This window comes from Tupaia chinensis, unplaced genomic scaffold (genome assembly GCF_000334495.1).
Source record: "Tupaia chinensis unplaced genomic scaffold, TupChi_1.0 Scaffold148012_1, whole genome shotgun sequence".
NCBI classification, from domain to species: Eukaryota; Metazoa; Chordata; class Mammalia; order Scandentia; family Tupaiidae; genus Tupaia; species Tupaia belangeri.
The window spans coordinates 328766-348812 of NW_006207862.1; the positions used below are offsets into that span (position 1 = coordinate 328766).

General features: G+C 48.5%; 1 protein-coding gene across 7 annotated transcripts in view; it reads left to right on the top strand.

Moving 5' to 3' along the window:
- Positions 1–666: 666 nt before the first annotated feature.
- The window catches only part of CAMK2G (calcium/calmodulin dependent protein kinase II gamma), a gene marked incomplete at its 5' end in the record, with an annotated part of 67895 nt that continues 48514 nt past the window's right edge, over positions 667–20047 (top strand). For all 7 annotated transcript variants that reach the window (XM_027768924.1, XM_014584846.1, XM_014584848.1 and 4 more), the window contains 2 exon segments: positions 667–761; positions 13704–13763. In XM_027768924.1, the coding sequence (XP_027624725.1) occupies positions 667–761; positions 13704–13763 (155 nt within the window).

The following is a 20047-nucleotide window of genomic DNA, read 5'->3' on the forward strand; positions in this document are numbered from 1 at the left end:
ACCCGCGGCGCCAAGCCCGGCCACTGCAGCCCCCGCCCTGCCCGCCCCCCTAGACGTTTCCAGAGCCAGAGTGCGAACTCCCATTTGTGGGGGACATAGAAGAAAATACCATGGGTAAGGGGATCTATTGCTGTCAGCCCCACAACTGTGTCCTATCTTTGCTGTCAGTTGAGCCAGGATGCAGTGGGATGAAGCTGGCAGTGGGAGGATTTGAACCTCACATTCCCCTTTGGTTGAGGGAGATTTCTCTCAGGAGATTACACCTTTTTAATCTCTCCTTCTTCCCTCAACTATTCCTGCCTGGGAAGGGCAAGGTCTCTGTTCCCTTCTCTCCCCTGGTTCTCTTAGCCAGCTGCAGGGCTGTCAGAGAGATGCAGCAGGTGTGTGTTAAGTATCGCCCACCAGCTCCTGATGTGCAGCCCAATGCTGCTTTGCCCAGGAGCAGATTAGGGGTGGGAGCCAAGGCACTTCAGTCCACATCCCAGTGTCATGCCCAGACCTCATCCCTCTGCCTCATGTGGGATGGTGGTGGTCACTGCACTGGTGCAAGTGTATGTGAGTGTGATTGAGGATCTGGCAGTGAGAGCATCAGTGTCCTCAGACCTGAAGTGTGTCTGTCACTCTGTCCTGCTCGGTGTCCCAGTTCTTTCTTCCTTCTCCCTCCAGGGGTGCTTTCTCTGTGGTCCGCAGGTGTGTGAAGAAAACCTCCACACAGGAATATGCAGCAAAAATCATTAATACCAAGAAGTTGTCTGCCCGGGGTGAGTGTTCCCTATCTTGGCCTCTCCCTGGGGGTTCCTCCAGGGGCTATGACTTTTTCTGGAGATGCCCAAGGAATTGAAGGTTGTCTGTTTTAGCACTTGGAGAGGAGTTGGAATGTCAGGGTGGGTGGACTTTGAAGCCAGACTCGGAGTTGCATGGGGAACTGAAAGTGCTCAGGTAGAAAAGAATGAAGAAGGTGTCAGCAACGTAGGTAGCTGCAATGTACCCAAAGGCTCAAGGGAGTTGTGGCCTTAGGGAGGTGGAGGGTATGAGGATGGTAGATGGCATGGAATGAAGAGCTCTTCATTTGGGCATTAGGAGTCTTTCTCTTTGGGGCAGTAGTGGCCACTGCAGGCCTGTCCTAGTCCCTATGCCCCAGTGGTGACATAAGATAGAAATGCAGTAAGTGAGCAGCTCTGACAAATCCACCCTCCCCTGCCCACCAGGCGGCAGAACAGACTCCCAAGGGAAGGGAATCTGTAAACATCAGGGGAGGCTGCTACTGACAGGGCTTCTTGGGAACAAATCCTGCCAGATGAACTTGATTGGTTTTTTGATCAAATTACAAAGTTCGTTGTGTAGCAGCAGATGTAGTCTGTCCTGGGTGGAGAGTGATGCCTCATGGTCTGGAAATCCCAATGGCCTGGCCTGGACAGGAGCTGCATGGCCTCAGGATCTGAGGAGCATGAAGGTTCAGCCTTGGAACCTCACCTGTGAGATATTCCTGGATTCCTGAGGCCAGGAGGGTCAGGGCCTATCTTTCACACCTTGAATATGTAACTCTCTCAACCTCATATTGGGCGCTTGCCAGATACCTCATCTGATAGGCATAGACCCAGCAATGTGTGAAATACTCTCGTGAATAGGTCTGGCGACTAAGGTCAGGTCATTGAGGGCTCAGGGTGTAGCTGGGTGACAAAGGTTATGAGACTCAGAGAAAGGAATTAGGGCTTGGCGAGAGGACGCCATAAATACATTAGGATCCAGAACAGATGCCTTGGGGAAGATGTGGGCTTGGGCCAATAATGACGCGGGCATCTCTGGGGTAAGAGACGTAATAGATGTCCTAAGCACTCAGAGAAGCCATAAAATTCCACAGAGATGACAGTGGGCTTCTGTCACGGTGGCAGTTGTTCTGGAACCTGTTTAGCAGGGCCGTGTCTGCCCTCTGGCTGGGGAGTCTCTCTCCATCTCCACCAGCAGGGCTAGTCTTGCTGTCTCCCACCCAGCCCCCATCATCTTGCTGTTCTTCATATTGGCTATAAAGTTGACTTGTTTGTTTTCTCTCTGTCTGGGTATCTTGAGTTGGAGGCAATGGTTGCCATAGAGATATGTGGGTGGTCAGATGCCCTCCTCCCCTGGGGTAGGGGGACTTTGGGGCTGGGCTCTCTGGCAGACATCCTGTGTTCAGCAATCGGAAGCTCAGGCCAGGATGACAGTTTGAGAATGGATACCTGCCTGCGCCCACACAGCAGAGCCCTGGTGCATCAGAAATGGGGCTGGTGTCTGGTGTCTCCAGTTGATGATGCAATGCTTTGCTTTCCTGTGTTCTCTGACCCAGGGGTGAGGGAGGGAGAGACAACCAGGAGCCAGATTCTGGGATGTGAGGATAGCTGGTATGGTGCCTGTGGAGCTGCCTGCTTTGGCCTTTCATTTTCTCCTCCTTCCCTCCCTACCTAATTATACCTGACCTGTGTGATTAAGGTCCCTTCCTCTCCTCCTTTCAGCTTATCCCGTCTTTCCCAACTGGTGTTTCCTTGCCCAAACTGGATGAAGTTTGATTTCTCTTTGATTTTATTTTATTTTATTTTTTTGTCTCCTCGTGAAGAAGATTCTTATGTAGAATCATATGCTTCAGACAGCAACGCCCCCTCTCGAGAGATGGTTATGCCAAGACTGAGGCTCTGTTGTGTGGCCTCGTGTGCCAATTGACTTTGTAACAGAGGTCTGATCCTGGCGGATAGGCACAGATGCCACCAAGAGAGGTCAGGAATGTATAAGTGCCAGTACTGTTTGGAGATGGGAGAGTGGGAGGGTGTTGTCTTGGAGATGGAGGGAGCGAGGAGGGGGCTGGGCTGTAGCTGCGGGCATGGGGGATGTGAGCTCTTGGAGAAGGCTGGGCCAGGGTACCCACTGGGCTGGTGTCCGCAGGGTTAGTGAGTGAAGGCCATGGCTTCCCTGCAGCCTCTCAGTTTACGCTGTATATTTTATAAAGGTGCAGCAGTTGGGGCTGGGTTTCACTTGCCGCTGTCTGTCTGTCTGGGGCTCTGCAGGTGTTGGATTTCCATTTCTGGAAATGTCATAGGCCCACCCTGGTCATTCACGAGGGTCTGAAGGTGCTTAACTGTGCTTGCCAGGTCTCTGCCCGCTTTCTCACTTGTTTGTGATTCTCCGTATTGCAAATGGAAAGGAAAGGAGGAGGGTATAGAGCAGCTTCTCTTTGGCATCTATGGTGAGATGGCACAGGGAGAAATCACTTGTTCTTCTTTGGGGGTCTCATCTGAATGGGAGGCCTTTGGGGCTGTTGTTGCTTGTCATTGTGGCCTCAGAGGCCTATGTTGCTGGCTGTGATGCAAGGTAGGGTGTTCATGCAGATATGCATCGAGCACCATATCCGTCTGCGGGCCTGTCTACATAAAGTCACTGAAAGTCATATAACGTCACTCCTTTTGCTTCAGTACAGTGATAGGTGTGGAGTTGGGGCTCTAAGGGAGTCCATGATTCCAAGCTTAGCTCTGCTAGTCTGAAGGAGGCATTTAAAATAGGCTTGGATGCAGGAGCTAGTGGGCCAGGTGATGACAATGATAAGTCGTTATTTTAAGATTTAAGAGCATCCCCCCAAGGATCCTGAGGCCTTATGTCTTTTTTTATTTTTAAATCTTCATATTCCCTTCTTATCTTTATTCATATGCATACAGATTTTCACCTCGTGAGTATAACATTTTATATCCTGCTCACTTAGATCCACAGCATTTCCCCCCATATTGCTATAGTTGAAGGGCAAATGGTCCTTTCTTTCTTCAACATAATTTAGGATTTATCCTTGGAAGAGTTAACATCACAGGAAACATCTGTGTTGGTACCATTTATCTTTCCTAGGATGGATACTGGGGTAATGCCCTTCCCCTTAGGAAGAGATGCTACCAGAAACAGTGTTATGAAATCTGTTATAGCACTTGCTAGATTTATCTATTTATTTAATTTCTATACCCCAATGTGAAATAATTTCTATTGAAGCTCAAGGCAAGCAAAAGTCTTCCTCTTTGTGAGGATTTGGAAGGTGAGGGAAGGGACCTTATCTGTTTGTTTACTTCCGTGTGGGCAGGCCCTTGCCAAGTGCCTGCTACATCCTGAGCACATACATAGTCAATGAATGGATTAAGAGAACTACATAACTGGTCATGGTTGCCTATTGGCTTTGGCTTCCTGGAAACTCATAGGCAAGTTGCTGGAGCCCATGTATCTTGGTACTGGCTTGGGTAACTCCTTTCTGATCCAGGGAGCCATGCTGCAGGCCTTTCAGGGCCGCTGGAGGAGAGGACAGATGAGGATAATGACTTGCGCTTGGGGCATAAGGCAGGGTAGGAGATGTGGGAAAACAGTGTAGCTTGTGATTCCTCCTTCTTTGTCAGTCATTGCCTTTTAGGGCTACTGTTGAGACTTCCTTTAAACAGTGGTTTCCAATATTAGTATGGATAAAGATCACCTTGAGTACGTGTTTAAATGCAGATTCCTGGACTCTGTCCACAGAGATTCTGCTTCAGGAGGTCTGGGGTGATGTCTCAGAATCTGCATTTTAAACATTTGCTTCAATGAATTTCATGCCAGTAGTCTGTGAGCGACTCTTTAAGAAATGTCATCTGGGACCAGTAGTTAGCATAATGGCTATGTCGCTGGACTCCCACAGAGTCGACCACGGTTCGAGTCCCGGACCCGGTAGCTTAAACTCATGCTAGGCGCGTGTGTGTGCGTGCCCAAGATCCCGAGAGGAGAATGGAGGAGAAGGGATTATAGCGTGGCCATCCCCCCTGGGGGGTGATGTCTCACTTTCTGTCTCTCTGTCTCTGTCTGTCTGGCGAGCGCACAAGCCCTATAGCAAAAAAACCTCTCCCCCCCACCAAAAAAAAGAAGAAATGTCATCTGAAATTAGCAGCAATAGTGACAATTGCTATTGCCATGATCTCTGGGATTTTCTAGACACACCTTGGCTCAACCTTCTGCAGGGGGTGTCTCTGCTAGTTTGTGGCTACTGTACCCATGGGTTGTTCTATGATCAGGGACCTCATTCTCGGTCCCCAGATTGAGGTGTTAGTCTGTGTCTGAGGCTGTGACCAGCTGAGTGGCGAGGGTTGTGGCATGTTGGCCACTAGAAGGTTAAAGGCTGTCCCTTTCTGAGTCCAGCTGGCCTTGAGGACTGAAATGGGATCCCCCAGTTTGGTGCCAGCTGAAAGTCTCCGCCCCCTTCGTGTTGGCCTGAGTAGCCCCCATGACATTTGTGTCCCCTGTGGTATCTCCAAGTGAGACTTTCCTGTTAAGGATCTGCATGGAGTCAGGGGGAGAGTAGGGAGGGTGAAGTGGCACTGGAGGGGGAAAAGAAGGAAGAGAAATCTTTGCAGCACTGGAATACTGAGACTCGAGGATGCATTTAAGGAGGTTGTGTGCAAAACCGAGCTTTCCTCCTGAGGATAAAGCAGGCCAATTTCTGTTAACAGGGAAATGGGCATCCTGCATATAAGTGATTAAACTCCTCTGACTTCTCTCCTGAAGGGATGAGAAAGCAGGCTGGAAGTCCTTCCTCTGTGCCAAGGCTTCTGCTGGGCAGGTTTCATCATGGTCATGATGTGAACTGTGGGACTGAGCCCATACAACACTGGCCTGTCTCCCTGCCCTCTCACCCTCCTTCCCAGGGGGACTTGACAGTTGTAACAGTGGTGGGGATGGAGGATGGGAGATGGTCCCATCCTATAGGACAGGTCCCCGCTTTCTTCTTGCTGCTTAGTGTGGTCCCTTGTCATCATACCCTTGTCAGAAACTGTGCTGAAACCCTAGAGGTGAGTGGCTGACCCCATTCTCTGCTGAGGTGGAGGCAGGGAAGGGGGGGGTGTGACCAGCTCTTGCCCCCGTCTCTGCTTGCTACTCTCTCTGAACAGTCTTGGCAGGCCATCGAGGGCCTGATCCCATGGGTGCCAAAAGGGTGGTGACAGGAAGAGATGGGTACTTTGCACCTCTTGAGTGCCTCTCTGCAGAGGTTCTTGCTATGGCCAGACAGATCTTCCCTAAGGCCAGTGGAGAGACCAAGGCACAAAATTTTGTTTGTTTTCTGCTTTTGTTTGTTTTCTGCTTTTGAGTCTGCTAGTGCTCAGTCCCCCACATCCTCAGTGTGGCCTTCACTTACCCCTTGACTTCTCACTTTGAAACACAGGTTCTGGGTACTTTTCCTGTGATGAATCCCAGTGTAACACCTTGCACCTTCTAGTCTAGGCCCTGACTTCAAAGTCCAGTGAAGTAAATCACTCCTTGTGGCTGGCCGAGTTCTCTCTCCATTTAGATCTACCTCTCTGGGCTCCAGGGTGGGGAGATATGGAGCCACTACCCCCAACACCATCTCTACTTGCTAGGCCCTATCAACAGCCACTGCAGCTTCCCATCTGCTCCCCTCTTTTCTCCTCCCTTGCTCTCCCCTCCCCCCTGCTTGCTGCTGCCCTGGGAGGAGCTATTTTTAGGGGCTGCTTCCTGGGATGTTTTACTTGGGGCTGGTTACCATGAAGGAAATGTCACCAAAACAGTGGGCAAAGGCTGCAGGCACCAGGAGCCCTGCCGGGGGTATAGAGAACTCAGCGCTGACCCTGTTCTGGCCCTTGACAGTGGCCATAGTATCCACAAGCAGAGTCTTGCCTTCTTGGGGCTTGCTAATGATCCCATGGGGATTTTCTCCATTAAAACTGGTTTGGGAGCCTTTAGCTATAGTGCACTTATTGGTGTTTCTCTCTTTTCTGTCCTTAGAGCTTCCCTTGCCTTGAGAACCAAAGGCCAAAGTGGGGTTCAGTCTTTGTGTTTTGTATTTAAATTGCACGAGTTAGGGGTGAAGAGATGGGGAGGATGCCAGGTTAAGGGACAGAGCCTTGGGGGTTCACATGGGCATTTCAGCCCTGCCTTCATAGCTATGAATACAGTTCATAGCCCTCAGCTATTCCCTGGGAGTATGGGTGTGAAGAAATTAGAAGCCATGCCCCTGCTCTTATGTAGAGGGTGAGGAGTAGACATTGCTCTTAATTGGAAGCTCTCTTCCTTGAGCATGAAACTCTTAAGAGGAAGGGATATGGCCTCACAGTGTCAGGATTGTGGTGTGGGATTCTCACTGGTCAGTGCCCAGGATCTGGGGTTGCTTATAAGCAGCTGGGCAAAGTGGATTATGACACCAAATCCCTATGCTGGCCTTGTTTTTGCTCCTCAGAATGATGCCCCTGGGAGCCAGATGGGGGACTCTGCTGCTTAAGAAGGAAGTAGGGGCACCCAGGAGGCAGCAAGGTGACCCCCAGCCCCAACCCCGCCACTACATTGAGCATCAGTAGGACCACAGGAAGCTTCACAAGGTCTCTGTTGGGGTCAGGCATGGACCTGAGAAATACCTTTCGAAAAGTTAAGGGTGTCTTTGAGATGAACTTGGGGAGAATTCTCATAGCCAGAGTAGGGCTGTGTGTCCTTTCCCACTTAGGGAGGGGACATGTTTAGGTGGCAATTGGATCATATTAAAGCTAGTGCTGGCATTTGTGGTGTTTAGAGAAATGTCACTAAATCAGTGGGCACATATGTCCCTAACAGGGCCATGGAGAATCACTGGTCCCCAAGCCCGTGGGAGAAGGAAGGTACATTTGGAGCAGACTTCTCTCTTGGGGCTGGAGGGCAGAGGGGGTTCCAAGGTTCACTGTGCCCCTTGGCCACACGCTATCTATCTCACTTATCTGCTTCCTCTTTTCTGCCTCCTGTGGTGCATCTGGTCACTCCCTGCTCTTCTTCTTGTACAGTTGTGGCACCCAGGACCAGGTCTTGAAGCACTTAGGCAGAAGGCAAGAGAGGCAAGGTTTCCCAGCATCCTTGTCTCCTAGGGCCCTGCTTTGCCCTGGATGGGCTGTTAGGGAAGGGCCTGAGGTGGGCCAGTCCCTGAGCATGGCCACTTCTGCTTTCTCCTCCTCTCTCCTCTTCTGCTATTGAGGGGAAAACCTTGCAGAGGGCTGTGGTTGGAGCTAGGCTGAAGGCCGGCAGGGGTGGGTCTCTCCATGGCAGTAGCACACAGGCAGGCAGGAAGTGGCCCTGTGCAAAAGCGGGAAGTGGCTGTTGTCAAACAGGAAGGGGGGGCTGGGCTGTGGTAGGGGGCGGGGAAGAGCCCAGGGTCCAAGCTGCTCTCTGGTTACTGGAAGGAGGGGTGTCTCAAGGGAGGAGTTGCCTTTGTGGCAAGAGTGCCAGCTGGTGTGTTACCACCTTGGGACACCTAGCCAGGAGCTATTTCTACCATTGTGGACCAACCCAGTCCAGTTGCCTGGCCCTTTTGGGGTTGGGAATGCTGTCCAGCCAGGACACTCTTGCAGTCGGGAAAAGATGCTTTTCCAACCATTACTTGTTCTCTAAACATCACTACTACCGCTGGGGTGGAGTGCTCTGCCTTTCTCCAGCCATGGGCGAGCCCTGGAGGTGACTGCAGGACAGGAAGTGTAGGGATAAGAGACAGGACACAAGAGCTGGAGAGACTGGGGTGGTGGCTGGGCTGGGCATGGTGTAGGGAGGCAGGGAGAGTGGTAGGCAGAAACCACAGGGCTCATTGAGCAGGGAGCTGGATGGCAGGGTTCCATAGCCAGAGAGGCCAGGCAGGCAGCATGCTTCCAGAGGCGGTCCTCTCTGAGAAACCCCCATCGCTAACCTTCACCTGCAGGCTATAGATACGGTGGGCCCCAGCAAATCAGGGGAAGAATACCTCCATCTCCAGGACTGTGGTGCAGGACCTTGGGGGAAACCCCAAGGCCAGGATAGAGAGCCCAGTTAGTATTTGGGACCCTGTGTCTGCTGAGGCTGAGGGAGGTAGTTGTGACCAGAGCCAGCCCAGGACATTTAACTGAATTATCACTGGGTCCTTGGAAAGGGGGCTCTAACCATGTACTGGCTGCTGTGCTAAGTACTTTACACATATCACCCCATCAGACCTCAGATACTGCTGTCTCCCTTTAGCAGTGAGGCCACTTTCCTGAGATATGTGTCTGGTCCACTCTCTGAGTTCCTTTAATCCTAATCAGAAGTCACCTCTTCACTGAGGCCTTCCCAGACCACCCTATTTAAATTTACACTTTCCCCTTTCTCTGCTTAATTTTTCTTTTTTTTTTTTCCCTCTTTAATCTTTTGTCCCCCCAGATTTGCACTCACAGAGAGAGTGAGAAAGGATGACCATGCCACAATCCCTTCTTCATTCTCTTAGGATTTGGGGCACTCGTGTACATGAACCTGGCATATTTTTCTAAGTCACTGGTCCAGGACTCAAACTGCACAGTCAGCCAGGTGAGATCCAGCTGCCTCAACCACCACGCCACTGGCTGGTCCCCTGCTTCATTTTTCTACATAGCACTTGCTGTGACATCTAACATGCCATCTAGATTTCTCTAATTTTTTTAATCACCAGAGGGCATGTGCACTTGCCAGAGAGAGACAGGAGGAAAGAGAAAAGGTGTGGTCACTTGACAGTCCTTTCTACTCTGCCCTTTGTCCTATTGAGATTTGGGGCACACATGCTTGTGTGCCTGGTGTGTATTTTAAGCCACCAGGGTCTGGTTTTGAACCATGAATGGCCATGTGGGATCTGGTTCCCTTAACCCTTATGCTACAGGGCTGGCTTCTAGTTTTTTTTACTGTCTATTCTCTATACCCAACTCCACCAGAACGTCAGCATGATGAAGGCAAGGATTTTTGTCCGTCCTGTTCACTGCTGTCCCCTGGCATCTAGGAAATGCCTGTTACACATTGTAGGCTTCAATAAATACGGTTCGAAGGAATGAGTGAGGCTCAGGTGGGCTTAATAACTTGCCAGATGTGGCAGCACTGGACCCAGTTGAGGGCCATCTGATCCAGAACCAATGTCCTACTTGTCATACTCCATGACTTAAAATCAGAATGAGGACTGAGGTACAGCCTGGTTTCAAAGAGGACATAGGCCTTGGGACCAGCAGATGGCGTAATCGTTACATTGCAGGACTCCCACATAGTCAGCCGTGGTTTGAGTCCCAGACACAGCAGCTCAAAACTCACGTTGGGTACATGTGCATGTGTGCCCAAAATCCTGAGAAAAGAATGGAGGAGAAGGGATTGTGTTGTGGCCATCTCCCCTTGCGGGGGTGATGAAAGGTGATTTCCCACTTTCTGCCTCTCTGTCTCTGTCTCTCTGGCAAGTGCATGTGCCCTATAGCAAAAAAATCTCTCTTAAAACAAAAACAAAAAGAAAAAAGAAGACCTGGGCCTTGTCCGGAACACGGGACTCTGCTTCTTAGAAATAGGGGAGAGTAGGTGGTGAACAAGGACCCTCTGGACCCTGGAGGAGCCTGAGCATGTGCCTCTCTTCTCCCCACTCTGAGTCACTGGTAGAGCCAGAGTGCCCTTATTTTTAGTGCTGTTGCTGTTGTGGGACTGTAACCATTAGCCAGTAAGAGACTTACAGGAGGAGATAAACATTAATCTTCTGGGCCTTCCCCTCAGCTGCCACCTCCACATTACAAGATGCCGTTCTCCTGCACCTGCCTGGGTAACCAGGCCTACAAGTTGTGGGTTAGAGGGTGATGAGGTGTGTGGTCGGGGGATAGCTGGTGGGTCTGCAGCTTTGGGGGCTGGCTCGTGTGGTACTTCCACCTCAAGTCCAGGGGCAGGGTGAAGATAGGGTAGCTCCAACATCTGACAAGATATGGAAGAACAAGCTCGCCAGCCACCAGGCAGAGCTGTCACTGCTTCCTTTTGTGCCCAGTTCCTGGAGGAAGTCCCTGTCCACATCCTTATGCCTGGGGCCAAGGGATACCAGGCAGTGTGGAAGTCGGCAGTTACCTGGGTTCTCCTGGCTCTGTCCTGGTCATTGGTCATAACAAACTCAAGGACAGGAAGGAAGGCCTGACCCAGATCTTTGGGCAGCTGGGATGGATTAGCTGGGCAGCAGGAACTAATCTCTGCCTGTCCCCACCTCCTTCCATAAAGTAGGGCTGTTGCTACAGAAAAAGTTCAGGACAAAACTCAGGGTGGCTGATAAAACAACAAATATGAATTCCTATTAGTCTGTAGTCTCTATGTTAAACTGATAGGCCTGATTCGAATCCCGGTTCTTGCTGTGGTACCTTGGGCAAGTTATTTATCTTCTCTGGGCCTCAGTTTTGTCATCTGTAAAATGGGAGCAACCGTAGCACCTACCTGATAGGATTGTTATAAGGTTCATGGGAAACATTACAGAGGTTCTTTGTTTATGGCAGAGACAGGGTAGGGAGAAATACCTGTCAAGGGAGACTAGAATTGCTTGGCTGGCATGGATGTGAAGGCATTTGCCAGGCCTGAAGAAGTCAGAATTAGACTTGGTTCTCAAAGCCTGAATCCTTACTCGACATTCTTACTGTTCTTTTTTTTTTTTTCTTTTTCTTTCCCCTTTCTTTCAGTTTTTTAACTGCCAGAGGGCACATACACTCACCAGAAAGAGAGAGAAAATGGGGAGAAACACCCTCAAATGGGGCATGGTCACACACTGCAGTCCCTTTTCCTCATTTCTCCAACCTATTGGGATTTGGGGCATATAAGCCTAGTGTGTCTTTCAAGCTACCAGGGCTGGGACTTGAACCACATGTGGGGTCTGGCTCTCTGAACCACTAGGCCCCTGGGCTGGCTTTCCAGCTACGCCATCTGCTGGCCTCACCAACACTCACTTTTCTTTTTCTGGTTGTCATAGCATAGTAATGGAGAAAGGCTCTGGGGTCAGACACCTGCATCCACCACCACCACCCTCCACTCCCCGCCCCCGTCTCTTCAATATGTTATCTGGGCAGATTACTTTGTCTTTTATGTTTCTTTCTTTCTTTTTTTTTTTTTTTTTAAATATATATACATGTTATAGGGCATATGTGCTTGCCAGAGAGAAAGTGAGAAAGCGTCCTCTAGGAGGACTGGCTACGCTCCAGTTCCTTCTATATTCTTCTCTCAGGATTATGGGCATACATGTGCACGTACATGGTGTGTTTTTTGTTTCTGTTTTTTTTTTTTTTACTTGTCCACTTCCTTGGTTTTTTTTTTGTTTCTGTTTTTTTTTTTTGTTTTTGGCTTTTTTTTTTTGAGAGAGAGATTTTTGCTATAGGGCGCATGTGCTCACCAGAGAGACAGAGAGAGACAGAAAGTGAGAAATCACCCCCAAGGGGGATGGCCACACCGCAATCCCTTCTCCTCCATTTTCCTCTTGGGATTTTAGACACACACACACACACACACACACACACACACACACACACGGCGTGAATTGTAGGGCACAGGTCTGGGACTTGTGCTGTGGCGACTACACGGCAGTTCAGCAATGTAACCATTTCATCATCTGTGGTCTCACCTGGTGTGTTTTTAAGCCATCATTATGGGACTCAAACGGCACAGTTAGCCATGTGGGATCCAGCCACCTTAATCACCACACCCCAAGCTAACCCTGTTACTTCGACTTTGAAAGCCTCAGTTTCCTTATTTATAATGTAATAGAGCTAATCTAATTCATACCTCACAGAGTTTTTGTGAAGATGAAATAGGATAATCCGTGCCTCTGACTGGCATATAGTAAATGGTTAGTGACAAGATTTACTACCACTGTTGTTACTGATAAAGCCCCATTAGACCCCTGTTCATGGAAGGAACTCGAGGAAGCACTACTCAGAAAGCCTCCCCCCTTTGAAGAGCTTGTGACTAAAAGATAACCAGAGCTTGTGACTAAAAGATATATGATGTGAGAATCATGAGAAGTGCAGTGGGAGATGGGGAGGGGGGAATAAGAGGGAGAAGTCACAGTCTACTAATCAGAGGAGGGAAGACTTTCGTGAAGGAGATGACTAGGGCAGGATTTCAAGCAAGCGGAGAAGAGAGGTCGAGTGGGGAGGGCTTCTAGGCCTTCTTGCTTAAGTAGCATCCTCTCTCGAGGACCTGGAGGTCTGCTTTCCTTTGGAAGGAATTGATTCGCATGCAGCTCGCTTTTATCTGGCAAATCACGGATTCTGGTCATTTCACCAAAACAGAGTAATCCCAGAGCCTTTTGATGGTCAAAAAGTCAGAGCTCATAGCATTGGGTGGCCAGGAAAACCCTGGAGAGAAGCAGGATTTGTGTCCTGGTCTCTTTCTATGAAGTGGGCATCATCATAGTGTTAACCTCATAGAGTTGTTATGAGGATAAATTAAAAGATGTATCTGCTTGATGTAGAAGTAAGCTCTTAATAAATGTTAGATATGATTATTATTACTGTTGTAAATCATAGTTATCTTAATAATCCACATCTTCATTGTCATCATCATTATGTTTCAGTGTAGCCAAGAGGACTACACAAGAGAATATAAGCAGAAATGCCTGGTCATGTAGTCGATGCTTAATACAGACTAGCGATTATTACTGTTTCTAATGAGATTCTGGATTCCATGGCCTAGTGAAATCCATGTCATAATATAAAGAACAGCACAGGTTTTATTGAAGGCCTGGATTCAAATCCTGGCTCTGTCACTCACTGGCTCAAAGTCTTTATTTAACCTCTTAAATCATATTTTCATAATACCTGTCTCCAGAATTGCCATGACTTATTACCTTAAATCAATAAATCATCAACAGTGCATAGGCCCTCAGATTTGAAGGAATGTGAATAGTCAGGTGATCACACAAAAAATGGTTGGTTGATGGCTTTTGTCTCTTCTGCTTTTAGATCATCAGAAACTAGAACGTGAAGCCCGGATATGCCGACTTCTGAAACATCCAAACATTGGTGAGTGCCCTTGCAGAATATTTGTGGGCAGTTTGTGGAAGGCAGGGAGAATAGAGGGCCAGAGCTATTGTGCAGGGATATGGGGTGATCACCTCTTCTTATGAGCCTTCACCTGGTGTCTTTTCTGCCCAAGCAGAATAGCTGCTGTGTCTCAGAATTCTGGGACATTCTAGTGTAGAGACCTGAGTATCTCCATCTCTGCCGTGCTGTCTCAGGGCTGGGATTTGAGGCATTGGAGTAGGTTTCAAACTCCCTTTCTTCCTTTTCTTTTCCGTCATTGGGCTGAGCTCCAGAGTCCTCAGCGTGTGAGGTTCCGGGCTATTAGCCTGCCAGCATCCTTCACCAGGGGCCATCCATGGCCCTCTTGAAAGGGTCAGGATTTTGTTTCTGGACCTGAAAGAGTTTTGTTCCTCTTGCGGTGTCCTGCACACTCTAGGGGTTTCCATGGCACCCCCGTTTATATTCCCCAGAGCCGGGAAAGCAAGCCGCCCGACTGCCTGGCTTCTCTGGAGAAGGAATGGCAGGAGCTGCTCGGATGGGGAAGGAGAAAAAAATTAAGAGGATTTCTCCCTGCTCCCACCCTGATTGGGGGGACAAGAGCACATTGTTGGTTGTTCTAAAGCCTGAGGAGGTTTGCCTGCCACAACCCACTCCAGCTCAGTTTTACATTGTTCAGCTGAAACAGTCCTTGCCAAAAGCGTTGGCCCTGATTTGGTGCTCCTTGCAGAAGGGACGGAAACTGGGCTGGTTGCAGTGTCTGAGCAGAAACCCCGGTGTTGACTTGAGGCAGAGCAGGGAGCATCTCCTAGGTTTTCCCTGAAAGCCCTGAGTCATCACAAAAGACAACACGTGTTTTGTGCTTCTCAGGCATGGCCTAAATATCGGGGCTCCCACAGTGCCCCGGCGGCCGCCTGCTCTGCTCTGTTGGAGGCCAGGGCTGAGAGGCAACGTGCTGAAGCTTGATGCTTCCTCCAGAACTACTCAGCCTCTGGCTTCCCAGATCTTGGGCTAGAATGCTCAATGCAAGCTTTTACATGGAAGAGCAGAGGTCATACTTCAGCCCACAGGGAGAGGAACAGCTCTGAATTAACCAGAACTTTTACCATGCAGGGCTTTACAAATTGTAATCAGAGGCTTGGATTGTACCCGAAACAGATTGGCATAGCCATTGCTCAACTCTGTCTGGTGTTCCACGTTCCACAGAGCCAGCTCCTCTCAGCCAGTGGGACCTGGCCTTAAAACTGCTGGAGCTCTTGGGTGGTCCCTGAGGTTAGACCCTCACCTGAAAATAGCATGGTGGGGGCCATTGTGTTGCCTTGGGTAAGAGAGGCCAACAGAGAGACACCTTGAACAGCTGCACAAATTCAGGCATGTTGTGTTTGGCTGATTCAGTTGTCTAAAAATGTTTTTATTACTTGCCAATATTTAAAAACAGAAGTTCATATTTTGAAAAAAAAAAACAAAACTATTTTGCAGCCTTTTGAATCAGGGGACTTGGATCTGCTGAGCCCAGCCTGTGCATGTCTAGAATCGGCTGAGGCTAACTAGAGGCTTCCTTCTCCACCGGGACTGCAATCCGTGCCACTCCCCGTTACTTCCTATTTGCTTTGCTTACCTGATCTTTGTAGGCTTTGTGAGCTTGTGACCTCTGACCTAGAAGTTCTAGAACAGAAAGAATAAGCATATAGATGACTAAAGCCACCCACAAGCAAAGAAGCATTTTGGTGTTCCAGTCTTAAGATCTGGAGACAATAGTTTTTCCTTTGTGCTTATGACCAACTTGTCCAGCAGTGATGAATTGCCCTTGTGCAGAGAAGAGAATAAGGGGTAGGAGTCGATGGTGTAGGAGGTGGAATCACATTTTCCTCACCTGTAATGTGGATGTGGTTTGACAATTGGAAGGGCCAGGGTAGAATAAAGACAATTGAGAAATGAACAAAAAGAACAAAAACGGGATTTTAGCTGAGAAAAGTCTTAACCTCTTTGTATGTATTTCTAGAATTAAATATATCCCTTTCTGACTTGACTTGATTGGGTCATCCTTCCCTTTTTAAATTTTTTTTTTAAGAATGATTTTTAACAACCAGCAGGTGGCATGGTGGTTGGGCTGCTAGACACTCATGTGGCCAACTGCAATTCAAGTGCCAGACCTGGCAGCTTGGTTTTTCACGTTCCTTCTCTCTCTCTCCCTCTCTCTCTCTCTCTGGTCAAATTAAAAAGTAATCATACTAAATAAAATTTTAAAAATAGTTCTTTTTTAAAAAATAATTATTTAGGGACCAGCAGTTGCATAATGGCTATGTCACTGGACTCCCATGTAGTCAACCACAGTTCAAGTCCTGGACCCGGTGGCTTAAACTCACTCCAGACACATGTGCATGTGTGCCCAAGATCCTGAGAGGAGAATGGAGGAGAAGGGATTGTGGCATGGCCATCCCCCCCCGGGGGGGGGTGGTGATTTGATGCTTTCTGTCTCTCTCTCTCTTTCTGGTGAGTACACATGCCAAATAGCAAAAATCTCTCAAAAATAAATAAATAAAAATAATTAATTTTATTTATTATGATTATTTAAACATTTTTTTCCTATAGAGCACGTGTACTCATGGGGATGGGAGTAGGGGGGAGGGTAAGAAAGCAAGTTGCAAGGTCCAGGACTTGAACCACAGTTGGCCATTTGGGAGTCTAGTACCTCAACTACTGTGTCACCTGCTGGCCCCTCACCCTTTCCTTTTATCACCTGCACCGAGCTCCAGAATAAAGGTAGACAGGAAGATCATCTATCCCAGCCATCTGTCCTGTTAGGAAGGCAGTGAGACCCAGGAAAGGCCAGGCATGCCCAACAATAACTTTGTTGGCATCTGGTTGCCAAGAATTGTGCTTTACATCGCGGCTGCTCCCAAGGCCTAGGGATATTGGTGTGAGGATCCATTTGGGGTCAAGGCAGGCAGAGGGAGGGGTGATTCCAGGCTGTGTCTTGGGAATGCTGGCTATCTAGGTTCTCTGACTTCCAGTGGGAATCAGGACTCCCAGATTTGTGGCAGAGATGCAAGTCTGGGAGGCGGGGGTTGCCATGGATCTGGCTTGGGACAGTTTTGTGTCCCTAATTCACTATTCTCTCTTCATGGCTCGCTCCTTCAAAGCTGTGGCCCTTTTGGCTGTGGCCTCTTTAAAGGGAGACTAACAGACCAGCATAAGAATGGTGTACAGTTAAGGGAGCTGAGAGCCCAGAGCACAATGGTCAACCTCTGGTTGCAGTCAAACCAGGAAGCATGTGGATTCAGAAGTGATAATTGATGCAAGGGGCCAGGACCCTCCCCACTCCTTCCCCCATTGTTTCAAGAGTTAAAAGTCTGTTGGGAGAGTAGATTCTAACGTAGATGATGGACTTTGATAATGGCATGTCAGTGTAGGCTCATCGATTATAACAAATGTACACTCTGGTGCGAAGTATTGATAATGGGGAAGGCTGCGCATGTGTGGGGACAGGAGATTTTGGGGAACTCTCTAATTCCTGCTTAATTTTGCTGTGAACCTAAAAGTGCTCTAAAAAAATTAAGTTTACTAGTTAAAAACAAACAAACAGAAATGCCTGATGGGTGTAAGGCATACTGCCGAACTCAAAGCAGCCCTGGGAGAGTGGCCAGAGGTGTGGAGCTGAGAGTAGGAGACTGTAGTACTGACAGTCTGAAGTCTGAATGGAGTGCGTTCTACCTGTGATCTGCTTGCTCCCTGCTCCAAATTCCTCTAATGAATAGACTCTGTCTTCTTTCGTGCTGAGCAGCCCCAGCAGTTTGGATCACAGTCTAGCATTGTGGTTTAGAGCTGCACTTCTTAAACTTTTATAAAAGTGCTTATGAACACCCAGGGAGTGTGTTAAAATTCAGATTCTGAGTCAGTAGGTCTGGGTGGGACCTGCAGTTCCTCGTTTCTGGCAGTCTCCAGGTGATGCCGCTGCTGCTGGTCCATGGTCCATACTTGGAGAAGCCAAGGTTTGTGCTTTGGAGTCACGTCCACCGTATTTGAATTTAGGATTTGCTAGTTAGCAGCTGTGACCTCTGGCATGACCTCAGGCAAGTCAGAGAACCTATCTGTACCTATTTTATTTTATCATCTGTGCCCCTTCGTGGAGTTATTTGAGAGGTTTTAGCAAATAAAGGAGGCTAGGAAATGGAGATGATGAAAATGGAAATTCCAGCTCCCAGATGTGATCTGTCCTGGACCCTTAGCCCTTAGCCCCAAAGTTAGTTTCCAAAATCGTCAAGCCAGGTTACAGTTTACCAGGCCCAGGACCTATTCAGTAACAGTTCAAAGAGTTACAAAGAAAATGAAGGAAACATTCATTTGTGACCTACTGACTCCTAAATCCTAGACCTTGAGATGGAAGACAGAGGGGAGAGTTCTACCTCAATGGGCTCCTAGAGGGCAGGCTTAGCCCCTCGCAAGCATCCATGGCAACGAGACCTCTTTTTCATTGTGTTATTACTGTAGATATTTCTAATGATGTGTTTTTGAGGAAGATTTATTAGTTAAAATGTGGCAGATTGTTGGGGGTTTAAAGAATTGGAAATAGACACAACACTTGGGTTGCGGCTTTCACAGTCCTCAAAGGTATGAAATAATCAAGTAAAAGTAGGTATTTTTTGGCCTTTTTTTCCAGAGTTCTTAAGACACAGTAGTTAAGTTTATTTTCGAAATGCAGTAAATGCTTACACTCCTTCTCCCAGGTCTTCCTGTCTGTAGACTTGGTCTGGCCCATGTTGACCTTCATGCCCTGTCATTACTGTGGAGTGGGTTGGGCATCGACTTTATTCCACATATCCATAGTACCCTTTTCTTCTCCCTTATAACCTTTAACACAGTTGTGCTTGGTTATGTATTTCTGTAATTGCTGGTTTAATTCTGTCTTCTCTCTTCTCCTGGAAGCTCTGTGGTGGCAGGGTTGGGCTCCTCGTCTTCACAGCCATATCCATAGCACATATAACCATGCTTAATGGAGGTCCCTGAGCCTATCAGAATGGCCAGAGAGTAGTGGGGACAGATTGGAAGCTCCTTTGCCTAAGAGAATGGAGAGTGACTTCCTAGCAATTCTGCAGTATCAAGACTCTTCATGTTGGTTTGTCTTGGCTTCAAGTCCCTGTTCTACTAATTAGTGTGACTTGGGGCAAGTTTCTTTTGGAGCCTCAGTTTCCTCTCCTGTCAGATGGGGGTATTATAAGTCACCACCCCACAGAGTTAATGTGAGGTTTCAATAAAATAATGCATGTGAAGCACATGGCACAATGCCAGGCATAGAGGAACAGCTCATCTAAGTGTTAGTTATTATAATTTCAGTCGTTATTATCAAGAATCTGTTAGGTTGGCATTTAGAATGGTGCAGTCAAGATTCTCCTCTTATCCTCAGTTCCCTATTAATTTTCTTTACAGATGAGAAAAGGGGGGGGGGAGGTAGCAACTCTATTCAGATATGGAGGCTCCCCCCACCTCACCCCCCACTCCTTGTCTTGGCAGGCACCCTGCTCTGGGGCATGCATCAGAGCTGTTCCCTGGGCTGGGTGGCCTGGAAGGATTAGTCTTCCTTCAGTTCTCTTCTCTTCTAATTCTCCTTCCCAGCTCCCTCCCACCTGGGCTGTGTGTGTGGCCTTCCTAGAGAAGGGCGAATGCCAATGACTCCGTGTCTAGGCAAAGATATGAAGGAGGCCTGTACTTTTGGGCCTGTTCTTAGCCTTGCTGTGGTGGGCCTTGGGGCAGAGGTGTGGGCAAGGCAAGTCTTAAGGCCAGGCCTAGGCAGGGCTGGGCAGCTGGACTCCCCTGGAAGTGGTTGTTAGCATCGTACCTGCCGTCTTGTTAGCTCACCATCCTGCTGCTGTTAGTCACCTCCCTAATGAAGCTGGTTTTCAGCTTCTGGGACAGCTGATTTCCAGGGGATTATTTGCATTACACACTTTAATGCTTTTTAATAGCAAATTTTTAATTAAATGGAAAGTCCTTTTGGAAGCAAGGGAGCAGCAGCTGCAACAGGACTCAGCATGAGGCGCTGACTTAGACTAGAGAAGCATAGTGTGGAGGGAGGTGGCAGGACTTTGGGGGGACTTGATTGTGCGTGCCCAGGTTTGTTTGGATGGGAGGGAGGCAGGGATCTGGCTGTGGCTCCTCCTTTCTGTTCCAGAAGCCTTCCTCGGTCATCTGCAGGCCCAAGGAAGTACAGACTTATTTGCCCAGGAATAGAAGAGAACAATTGCAGGAGGAGGGATATTAAAAGTGTCACCTGCCTTTGGTCTCGTTAG